This window comes from Dipodomys ordii, unplaced genomic scaffold (assembly GCF_000151885.1).
Source record: "Dipodomys ordii isolate 6190 unplaced genomic scaffold, Dord_2.0 Scaffold4, whole genome shotgun sequence".
Taxonomy (NCBI): Eukaryota; Metazoa; Chordata; class Mammalia; order Rodentia; family Heteromyidae; genus Dipodomys; species Dipodomys ordii.
Genome location: NW_012267220.1, coordinates 1,662,260 through 1,675,111, shown reverse-complemented (window position 1 = coordinate 1,675,111; position 12,852 = coordinate 1,662,260). Strand labels below are relative to the sequence as shown.

At 36.4% G+C, this 12,852-nt stretch overlaps 1 protein-coding gene across 2 annotated transcripts in view; it reads right to left on the bottom strand.

Moving 5' to 3' along the window:
• Window positions 1-12,852, bottom strand: part of Psd3 (pleckstrin and Sec7 domain containing 3) — a 171,555-nt gene that overhangs the window by 72,900 nt on the left and 85,803 nt on the right. For both annotated transcript variants that reach the window (XM_013024908.1, XM_013024916.1), the window contains one exon: window positions 5,925-5,968. In XM_013024908.1, coding sequence (XP_012880362.1) covers window positions 5,925-5,968 — 44 coding nt within the window. The remainder of the gene's footprint in view (window positions 1-5,924; window positions 5,969-12,852) is intronic.

The following is a 12,852-nucleotide window of genomic DNA, read 5'->3' as shown; positions in this document are numbered from 1 at the left end:
TGGGGCCTGAACTCTGGGCCTGGGTGCTGTCCCTCAACTCTTCAGCTCAAGGCTCACGCTCTACCAATTGAGCCACAGAGCCACTTCCGGCTTTTTTTCTTTTTGCTTATGGGGTGCTGAGGAATCAAACCCAGGGCCTCATGCATGCAAGGCAAGCACTCTACCACTGAGCCATCTTCCCAGCCCCAATATTCTTATAAGAGAATCAATAGTTATATACATATCACCACATGAAATGATGTTTATCAAAATGAACTCCAAGAAATGGAATCAAGAGGTTTTTTTTTTTAATTGTCCTGTTTGCAGTTATTTCTGTTTTCTTTTTTTTTCCCTTTTGTTTAGTTCCTGGGGTCACTGGTTTTGATTTCTGTATCCTTTGTCTTGTATATAAGTTTTTTCTGGTTTGGGGAAGGGAAGGAGGATCACAGAAATGGTGGGACAAGGTGAACCAATGCAACAGTGATACTCACCAGACACTACATTGGAAATGAACTTTACAACCTGGGGGGAAAGGGAGGTCGGGAGGGGAAAAAATGGGAGGAAATCAGGAAGGGGTAGCACTGTTCAAAGGAAATGTACTCATTACCTGACTTATATAACTATGACTCTGTGTACAACTTTTACAACGCAATTTAAATTTAAAAAATAAATTTAAATAAAGTAGCAGAATTTAAAAAATAAAAACATAAATATGTATCACATTAAAAAAATAAATATGCACAAAGAATCACTTGTGGGTAATGGACTGTGGTAGTTTTTAATAAGGTAGTTTAATGTGGCAGTTTAAAAATAAAGAATTGTGGGGCTGGTAAGATAGCTCAATGGTAAAGTGCTTGTCTTGCATGCATGAGGCCCTGGGTTCGATTCCCTAGCACCACATAAGGAAAAAGAAAAAAAGCCAGAAGTGGCACTGTGGCTCAACTGGTAGAGTGCTAGCCTTGAGCTGAAGTGCTGAGGGACAGCGCCCAGGCCCAGAGTTCAGGCTCCATGACCGAACCCCCCTACCCCCCAAAAAATAAAGAATTGTATTTAAAATGGGTAGATTATGGCATATAAATTATAGCTCAAAAAATCTCTTTAAAATAATAAATGTGTTTGGTTCTTATGACAGGTGCTCAGGATTTTGAGATCCAGAGGACTGTGATTTGAAGCCAATCTAGATAGAAAAGTCCATGAGTCTTCATCTCCAAAATAACCAATAAAAGGGCTCTTTATTGTAGCTCAAATGATAATGTACTAGCTAACCAAAGCATCACTTGACCAAATCAGAATACTAACACATAGTTAAATTTTTAATTTTTTGCTAAAAATATGAAATATATATTATTTTCTAAAAAGATACTATGGCATAGCCCTTTTGAATGCAGTTTTCATTAAAAGGTTAAGTTCTAGAACTAGTCCTTGAACACCATTAAGAATACTGCCAGATGTGAGGCAGATGCTGTGTTGTAAGTGGACTTTCTAACAAAGGATGTGACTATATTTAAATGGTTTTAGCATATTTTCCAAACTAAGAAAAACTGGATTGGAGATATGACAGTTGTTTTTTTTTAAAGATTTTGGACTGAACATTGGGGGCTGATGCCTGTAATCTTAGCTACTCAGGAGACTGAGGATCGCAGCTCAAAGCCAGCCTGGGCAGGAAAGTCAACAAGACAAGTAGTGCTGTGGCTCACATGGTAGAGAGCTCACCTTGAGCTTAAGAGCTTAGGGAACAGTGCCCAGGTTCAGAGTTCAAGCCCCATAATGGGGGAGGAGGGGAAATTTTGAAAATAAAATGTAGTCAAAGCAGATGATCAATATCTACTGTGAAAATTTTAAGAGAGAAAAAATTACAGTGTTACCTATATAATATCATATAATATACTACCAATCTGTCTACTCACATTTTTCTCATCTTGGGAAAATGTACACTAGCTCACATATTAAAATGTAAATACATAAATAATTAAATCCAAATGAATACTGTCTATAAAATGTTCAAGACACTACATTAGTCATTTCATGTATATTTTATGTAACTCAGAAATCATATTTATTATTTCTTCAATTGTTCTTTAACAAAAAGCAGTTTTATGCAATCCAATTTGTCCAACCTTTCTTTGATTTGTTCTGTTTCTGGATCTCTATTAAGAAAATTTCGGCCTGTACCAAGGAGCCCTAGAGTTTCTACTATTCCTTCCTGTAATGTTTTCAGGGCATCTGCTTTGACTTCAAGGTTTGATCTATTTGGAGTTGATTATTGTCAGGGTAATATATAAGGATCTGTAGAAAACTAAAGTTTTCTACAGGTGTTTAACCAATTTTGCCAGCACCATTTACTGAAGAGGCTGTCTTTCTTCCGTTGTATTATTTTTAGCTCCCTTGTTGAATATCAGGTGGCTATAGGTCTGTGGGTTCATTTCTGGGTCTTCAGGTCTGTTCTTGTGCTAGTACCAAGCTGTTTTCATTACTGTGGCTTTGTAGTTTGAAATTTGGTAATGATATTCCTCCAGCACTGTTCTTTCTGCTAAGGATTGTTTTTGCTATTTTGGGGTCTTTTATTGTTCCATCTGAATCTTTGGATTGCTTCTTCTATTTCATTGCTTATTCTATTTCATTGAAGAATGAGGCTGGGATATTGATAAGTATCACATTGAATTTGTAGATAGCCTTTGGCAATATTGCCATTTTCATCATGTTAATCCTAATCCAGGAGCATGGGAGATTTCCGTATTTAAAAGATACTTAGAACTCAAAAACTTAACTCCACCAACAACAAATCCTCAAAGAAACAACCATCCAATTAATAAGTGGGATAAAGACTTAAAGAGAGACTTTTCTCAAGAGGAAACAAGAATAGCCAATAGACACATGAAGACATGCTCAACCTCTCTGGCCATAAAAGAAATGCAAATCAAAACAACATTGAGATTCTACCTTACCCCAGTTAGAATGGTTATAATCAAGAAATCTAATAACATATGTTGGAGGGGATGTGGCCAAAAGGGAACCCTACTGTACTGTTGGTGTGAGTGTAAACTTGTTCAACCACTTTGGAAAGCAGTATGGAGGGTCCTAAAAAGACTATACATAGATCTCCCCCTTATGACCCAGCAATCTCACTTTGGGGCATTTACCCAAACAATCACAAACAACTATCTTTATCGCAGCATTATTTACCATAATGGATATGAATATGGAACCAACCCAGATGTCCCTCAGTAGATGAAGGGATCAAGAAAATGTGGCATACACACATACACATACACGCGCGCACGCGCGCGCGCACACACACACACACACACACACAAAGGAATTCTGTGCCACCATCAGAAAGAATGACACAGCCCCATTTGTTAGGAAATGGAAAGACTTGGGAAAAATTATACTAAGTGAAGTAAGCCAGGCCCAAAGAAACATAGGTCCCATGGTTTCCTTTATTTGCAATAACTAGTACATATGTAGGATAATCTTACCAGACAAGTAGAAAAGGTCAAAAGCTATGTACATATGACCCTATAAGATGATATTAAGCGAAATGAACCCCAAAGCAGGGACACAAGAGGTTTTTTTCTTTGTTGCTGTTGTTTTTAAAGTACTTATAATGTACTATGTGATTTCTTTTGTTTCTTTCGTATATTCTTCCCCCATGGTATAACCCCTGTTTTCACTGTATTTGATTCCCACACCCTGCATCTTGAATATACATTTTTCTAATGTGGAGAGGGGAAGGGAAATAACACAATGCTGAAATAAGGATACAGGGTTGAACCATTGCAACAATGAGATGTACAAGACACTGTTGAAAACGAACTTTACAACTTGGGGGGGGCAGTTGGGGAGGTGGGAAGGGAAGGGATGGTAAGGGAAAAACAAAGGAGGGGTAACAATGCTCAATAGGAAATATACTCACTACTTTACTCATGTAACTGTAACCCCTCTGTACAGAATCTTTACAATAATATATATATAAGGCTTATCAAGTGGTATTGATAATATAAAATCCTAAATGATAGTATATAGGAGAAAAATTTTCCTTACAGCTCCAGAATCCTTTGCACCTCAGTGGTTCTAAAATTGCCTTAGGACATGCAGGCTACTAGCTGTTATAGTCAGTCCATCTGCTCACCAACCTGTCTGCCCTGCACAGTCCCAATTTCAAGATAATGAATAAGAAAGATGCTGTTGTGAAGTTTATCACTTTCATCATCATTTTAGCTGTATAAGAACTGTCTTCATAATAGAATCCTTGAACATGCTAATGATTCACCTCATTCTCACCACTGACAACTGGCATATGTACGTAATACAGGTATGTGTCAATTTTTTGGATTTGACCTTTCAAAGTAAAGAACTGAATGGTGATATTTCCAGTTTCTTATATGCTTAAGTTCGATATCTGAGGAAAAAACACTTTTTGCTGAGAAAAGTAGTTAAAGATTAAATGTTAAGCATAAGCTATGATTTAGGTTCTTAATAAAATTACATTTCACAGAGCTGCCTGAGGGAGTCTTCTCTAGTTCTAAATCTTCAAATGTTTTTCCCTCAAAACACCAAAGTCCAGGAGATTTATCCAAGTTCAATATAATTTCCTGCTAGCAAATTTTCAAGTGATATTAATTCTTCAGCCCAAAATTTCCCTCAAGGTCATGGTTAATCTTCTGTACAATGGCATTAGTTCCTTTTATTCTCTTATATCCAATGTACCTTCTCCAAGCATAGAATGATTGAACCAATAACATCCTCTGTATACACTACAAAATTGGTAGTGATATCATTACTATTAGAACTGGCAGCACTTGCCATGCCAGGGAGGTGTGTAGTCCAGCAAGCAGCAGTGACAACAGGAACACCAAGGCTTACATGATGCATGTCATAGAGATATGTAGGACAGGTTCTCCAATAGAGAATTGGGGTTTATGATTTTAGTACTTGTTCCATAGTGTGTTCTCTCTACCAAATGATTTCTAATGTCAGCCCTCTTTATTTATTTCTCAAGCTTATCAACATAGCCATAAATAACACAAAATCATGTTATTTTAGGAAAACATGCAAATAGAGGTCATATTAAGCAAGACAAGCTCAAAAATCAAAATACCATGTTTTCACTCATGTGTATCAATTAGATCTAAAAGACATGCATAGAGAGACAGATAACTGCCTATATGTATGCATGCCTTTTAGCTGTATAAATATATATGTATACATGTATATATCATTACTTATATGGTTAAATATAGAACATAAATCAAGCTAAGAGACTACTTAAGGGGAGAGGTGAGGTTGGAAAACTAAAGAGCAAGAACCTGTTAACATATTAAAAATACAGATGAGGGGAATGGGATATAGATATCTGTATCTATAGCTATAGATAGATATAGGGGAACGGGAGGAAAGAGAGACTGTGGGTGGTGGGAACTTGTGCAAGGCAAGGTTAACACTGTTGGAAAGATCATTTATACTTAGGGAAACAAAATAAGTAAACCTGTTGGAGGTACTATTTTGGGGGAGGGAGTCACACAGGGAGTGTGACAGAGGGTTGAAATGGATGGAAATACAGTATAAACATGGTTGCATGCCCCCTATAACTAATATGAGCCAAAATAAAAAAATAGCTTTATTCGCTCTATCATTTCTCAAGCTTATCTACCTGCAGAAACTTATTTTTATTGTGGCTTATTTTCTATGTACATTAAAATATAACTAATGGCCTACAGACACAGCAATAAGATTGAAAGCAGCAAAACAAAAACAGTATTCTAGGTACCAAGAAAAAAAAAGGCTACTTAGAGCTACCTTAGGTTTTGCACAAAGACAGTAAGATACTAGGTGTAAAATGAGAATTGAGGATACATAGTTAATCCTTTTCTGAAATCACCTCCAAGGCATAAAGAAAAAAGGGAGCAATTCATTATTAAAAAGCTGACATCCAGCATACTTACACTGCCCATTCAAGTTTCTCATTCTTGATTGAATTGTACAGAGCCTGTAGAAAGAAAATAAGAATGAGTTATTCTTTTCATTCTATTCCATATGTTAAATTCACTAAACAAAGCCAAAAGGCTTGAGTAAGCCCATAAGCAACTCCCCCACTCTTCAGAGTCTGGTTATCTGCACAAGCAGGACTAAAGCCCCTTGGCACCATGCTTCTGGGTAGGTAAATGAGCACAAGTGAGGAGAGCTGCACGAGCAGATATCTGGACAGAGTAAAATCTGTATGTTACGTTTCATCACAGGATAATTAGGATAGGATTAAAATTAGACTGGAAAATACTTCTCATTCAAAAAAGTCACAGTTTGATTAATTTGGAACTGGTCGTTCTGATAACTCCCTCATTAATGGAAAAAATACAACTGAATGGCAACTGAATGAGTACGTTACATGGAAAGAAGACTGAAATTAGATACAGAAAAGCATTTTAGATAGTTTTAGAGTTCCTAAAGCAATGCCTTTGGTAGTTTACATTACTCCAATATCATAATTCTGTTTAAGTGAGTGTTACATTGGGATGTGTGGGTGGGTGTGGTCAAGGAGATAGAGCCTTGATAACTGTGACAGTCCTGTCACAAAAGACCAGCTTCCCCAATTCTCTTCATTTCAGAACTGTACATAAGGTCTTCTCAATCAACTTTCTCCACTATAACTACTACAAAGGAAAATACTTTAACTTTTGAATAAAAAAATGAAAAAAATATTCTATTATGTAAATCCACAATAGAAAATTACAATAAGCAAAGAATAACTATCGTACTGTATGATGATGTTTAAACAGTTTCTTCAGTGGAGCACTTGGATTTTGTAGAGGTTGAAGGCATAGGATCTCCTAGCAGATTTGTAGACATTGTACAGAATGGCTGAAATAGTCAATTTAACCACTGAATAACTATGGCATACATACAACCAAGGACACATTTTATCCACATGGAAAAGTACATGTCCGCAAACAATGAGAATAAAGAATGAAAACAAAGGTTAAACTGAAGTATAAAGATCATACTATAAATCAGATATTCTTTTGAAGAACCCACCTACAATACAGGCAACATCTTAGGAAGTAGATCAGTTATCCAAGAGCAGTGGGTCTCAGAAAACTAACACTGGACTGAGAAACTACAACTGAAAAAAGAGAGATCACTATAGGGTTTTTTTGTTGTTGTTTTGGTGTTAGCCAGAGTAATTCACAATGTGGCAAAAATTCTTAAAATGGGGTTCATAAAGGTAGTCTGGAAATATCTAAGCATCTAATTTTAATACATTCAGTTCTGCCCTACAATTCTTTTCTAAATTGTTTTGTCCTTGAGAATTTTTTATTAAAGAGAAATGGAGTTTTTAAGTATATATTTAGTATATTTAATATATTTAGTATATATTTATTATAAAGATTCTGTACAGTGGGGTTACAATTACACAAGTAAGGTAATGAGTATAAGAAATGGAGTTTTGAACTATAACTACTTGCTATTTAGTCAGCCAGATATCTTACAAAGGCCTATTGATAATATAGCTTGTCTAATTCAACAGACTTCCCTGTTAAATTGCAGGTTAAGTTCTCCTCTTGTATTTATAATGTAAAATAGGTATCTTAGGTAGCATGCCAAAACTAAAGACTTATTCTTTTTAATCATCAGATTACAAATTTCGCTGATTCTGTGTAGCACTTTATGATAACTCATTATTTCCTGAAACAGAAGATGCCCTGTGAATTTGTCTAGCACTTACATGTCCTCATCCTGGCTGCATATTCTTTCAACTAATTAGCCCAGGTAAGAACTAAATACACTGGATTCCTTTTTATCTCCTCTTCAATGGGCATCATTTTCTTTTTTTGGTCAGCCTAGAAACCATGGTGTTTCACTCCAACCAGTCTTGTCAGAATGGGATGAGCTCACTAATTCAAAAATATGAAATCTGCAGTATTACAAATTCAAAACTTTTAAGTATCAACACAATGCCCCAAGCAGAAAATTCCACACAATAAAACTTTACTTCAAGCTGGTTGTAGTGACATACACCTCAAATCCAGCATTTGGAAAACTAAAGCATGGCGTATGGGGGAGCAGCTGGAGCTGGTCAGTTCAAACCCAGCCTTAAACTACATGGCAAGACCTGTGCCAAAAACCTGAAAATCAAAATTAAAAACCAAAAGCCTTTGTTCCATGCATTTGCCTTCTGGCTGTATGAATAGAATGTGTAGTTGAAAACAATAAAGTCCCATTCTCAAAGTAAGCTAATGTGAACAAGAAAAATTCTCTAAATCTGAGAGACATTAAAATCTCAAACATTCCTGGCCTCAATTTAGATGAGGGCTTCTCAATCTGAACCTTTAGCTTCTTTGTTCTGTTATCTTTCTTCCAACCCTGATAAAAGAATCTATATAACTTTTGATCAAGCTTACTCTGACTTCCCAAACTAATATCCCATTTATGATTAAGACTTCTTTTTCTTTCATTCAAATATCAAATTCATAAGCTCTTAAATAATTTAAGAATAGGACCTAATACTTTATGCAACCAAATCAGAAAAAAAAAGTATGAATGGAGCTGCCTTCAGGGATGCAGGAATATAGCCTCCCCCTCCTATTTCTTGCTTCCACTCCAAACATTTCCAAGTTTTGTTCCTCTACATCACAACTAACTGCCCACTATAAGCAATAGCTATTCATACTCATGTCTTATGTCTCTAAAAAGAGAGAAAACACACTGTTCTTTCCAACATGAAAAGACCTACATAGAAATTCTCATTGAAGTTTAAATCATCTATTGGCCACTGGACTAGTCCAAGTGCCAGATAAGAGGTACTACGACTAGGTTTCTGAAGTGAAGGGTGCTGGTTGTGTTTGTCAGTGAGGCATAGCAGTAAACTAACCACAACCATCTTGGAATTCATAACATTCCCAATGTGTAGAGAGTCATTTAGCTACTAGAAAAGGTTAAGTGATAGCACACATAAGATCGCTGGATATTGACCGTCCCCTAATTAGAGCGTTCATAATTTCATGAGTCTCCTTAACCTCGGGCCATCTTTTCAAAGTGTGTAGGCACAGATTCCTCTTCACTTCTACTTTCTAATGATAATGGTAGAAAAACAATGGGATTTCAAAACTGAGAGGGAACAAAGCTTGCTTTCCATAACAAAGAAACATGAAGCCCAATGTCAATTAACGTCTCTTAAACTCTTAGAGATATTTTCCCACAAACTGACTCTGGAATAAACTTTGTTTATATGTTTATTTACATGTTTCTCTAGGAATCAAACTCAGAGCCTTTTCTTTCACTGAGTTACAGCATCTCCAGCCCTTTCTCTTCATGTTAACTATCAACTAACTCCATTCTTTCCTTGGAAGATGAAACTTTGCAGTGCTGCATATGCCTGGACAAGAGAAGGTAAGAAGGCTATGCCTCTCTGAGAACTCATTCAAATAATGCTAGTCACCTCAAGATTCTATTCTTAAATGATGAGCTTTACACAGAGCCCCTGTTCCTAGGACACCAGCTTGAGATACTGGCGTAGGTAATGAGGACAATGGGAGTGCTCAAAGTTCTATATTCTCAGTCCACTTAGGGGCAAAGAAGTTGCCTGTGTGAGTAGAAGTGTAGGATGTGGCCAGAAAATGGCCTTCGTGTTGTTCTGAGTTATCTGGAATAAACATTATGGATGAACATGGTTCTGGCAGGCTGGTCCCTTTGCACCATTTCCCAGTGATAGGATATGTTGAGAGAACTATGTAGTGGCAAATGAGGCAACAGACTGAAGTGGAGCCTGAACAACAGATATCAAAGATGCTCAGTTCTTGGTCCCTGGATTCTTCTTATCTGGCATGATTATTAAAGGTACGATATTAAGCTAGAGTTGGAGATGGGAAGTGTTGTGGGTGAGTCCTAAACTCAATCCCAAGTGTTTGTAATTTTAAAAAGCAGAAGTGATGTATCTGTAACCCCTCTGTACAACATCTTAACAATAAAATAATAATAAAAAAAGCAGAAGTGATGTCAGTTGAAGGAGTGGATAGAATAAGGCATAGTATGCTGCCACGTCCAGATGCTAGAAACAGCCAGGAACAGATTCTCCTCCAGAGCCTTTTGAGGTGTTCAGCACTGTCAATACCTTAATTTCAGATTTCCAGACTCCAAAATTGTCAGAGAATAAATTCCTGTTCTTTTTAGACAAGAAGTCTGCAAAAACTATTTACAGCAGTCATAGGAACTGGTATAAGTAAAAGGAAGATATGTCTGAACAAAGAGAGATCATACAGGTTGATTTTCAGAATCTCCAGAATCAGTTACTAGACAAACAATCTTTCACCATGGTAGTTTCATCTGAAAGACGAAGACAAACACAAAAATCAGCCAAATCAGCCAAGGAACTTTTAAAAATACCGACGACCATACTGTTCTCCAGAGCTATTAAGTCAGCTCCCTGAGGAATCTGCACATGAGTTAATCCAAAATGCTTCATGTGTGACTCTCAGATGAAGCCCTGGTTAAAACTCATTGCTATGTGCATTTACCAATCTGTTCAAAACTGAAATTCCTGCAACTCAACCCAGGAACTAGAGAACAATCTGATACCTCTCCACTGACACTAAACAGGACAAAATGATTCTTCATCCATTTGAAGATCATCAATTTTAGGAATGAGAAAGTAAAGGAAATTGCTTAAATTACAGAGAGATCAAGGCATTTTGCTCTACAGTTGCTTTTAAGTCTTTGTTCCTCATTTTTTATTGCTTCTCAAGGATGATAAAATGCAATCTTATTCAGAACCTACCACCATCACAGGCAGCCCACACAAAGCTCTCTGAAGTTTTTACCCATTACTCCACATTGTGTAACCATGAGTTTCTCTGTATTTGCAGAAGAACATTTTGCATAGTGGATAAATTTCATGTATTTTACTTAATTATCTCTATATTCTAAGGAATGTTTTTCTCCATAATCATTAAATCATTATGAAAAAATAAAGGTATACCAGAGCTTCCATTTGTAGTGAAACTGACATGGACCACATGTCAGTTTGAAGAATGTAATTTGAAGAATTACATTCCTATGGCTCCCATTTTCAAATGTAATTTTTTCATATAGTTTCTTAGAATAATAAAATTAAACACCATTCTGGCAATGATATAAAGGAAAAAGACACTGGCTAACAAAAATGAAGCTGAATGTCAAACTTCTTAGAAAAATACTCAAGATACTTTGAGTTCTATTTTCTTGTTTAAGAATACAAAAAGGACATGCAGTCACTTGCTAAAGAAAGCTTCTTCCAAACTAGTATGCAGAACTGATGACTTTCTCTGCACCTCTGGAGGCTTTTAATGCCCATGCAATGGACAAAATAAGATTATGGGTGAGGATCTCTTTCTTTTCTTTTCTCCTTTTATCCCTTTCCATTCCCTTCACTCCCTCTCTCCCTCTGTTACTTTCCTCTCTCTCTCTCTTTCTTTCACTTTAGTGACAGAAGGCAACCATGAAGCAGAGACACAAAGGAGATAAGATCCTGACTCCTTGATCATGACAATATTTACAAGGGATCCATTTTAGAGAAAGAAGTATACACTCAAGACAAGTTTCTGGAAACTAATTCCCCATAAACTGCCTGTGTCCCTGTAACTACTGGACAATTTCCTGTATCCAAATTTATGAGAGCACAATTCATTAATGATGACATAGCCATCTTGTGAACATCTTCTCTTGGCTCTTATTTAGGGTGATAGGTATATGCCTAGATGTGGTTTGTGTTTTTCCACATCTACACTCCGATTCTTTGTTGTTGTTATTGCCTAGCCATTATGTAAATACAGCCAAAATCTATGCCCTAAATACTTAACCTTGAGTTGTAATGGTGCATTTACAAACTCAAACAGCAATCACAAGAATATTTAACTAACTACCAATAAACCAATCTTTACAAGTTCATAGGGGACATGGTATAATTAATTTTAAAAGCCCTTATGTAATGAAAGGAAATCTCCTTGTTAAAATGATAAACATTTCTTAATGAACTGGTCTGATTGTCAAATCCAAATGTCAGTTCACCACCAAAATACAGAATAAGGATTATAATAATTCAAATACCTGTAGGATTAGGCAAGTAACGTAAATCAAGAAGGCCAGAGACAGACTTCAGAGATGATGTGAATGGGCCAGAAAGAGTGGTAGCTAGTACCCAGATAGATGGGAATGCAACCCCACTACTGTTAGTTCCTACTCCTTTTCCCAGAAGTAGCCCAGATATCCAAAAACTAGCAATCTTTCAAGCATGCTAACCCAAAGAGCAACAAAAACACTGTGGGTCATGCAAACACAGCTGTTAGAAAACAAACATACTAGTTTTAAAACTCAACACAAAGATGTGGATAGAACACTATAGGGAAGAAAACAAGAATCATTAAGTAGGTACAGTAACATCCTGGCTTATGGTGTAGACACTTTAAAAATGTCTGAATATTTGATGTTTTACTGGATGACATTTCTTCTACCTTTTTGACAATGTTCTTGGTATTTCACAATATCGAATACCAACAATAATAGGCCTATTATGAGGCTACACTATAGAAGGTTCTGAGACAACTACTTAGCTTTCAGTTAATCTCACTAAACCCTTATAACAAATGCATGAGAGAGCGGTTGTGATCTCCACAACTGAAATGCTCTGAGTAATGTTCATAAAGGTTAACAAACTGCCAAAAGTCATAGAGAGGTTTGGATCTGAAGATAGGCCTATTCTAAATGTAGTAAGTGCTTTTAACTTTCCTAATCACAACAGAACTGTCACATATATACAATATTTACACAAATGTATATGCATGTTTCAAATAGAAACTAATGTTGTTAAATTTTGCAGTGCTAAGTGCTTTTCTGTTGTAGAAG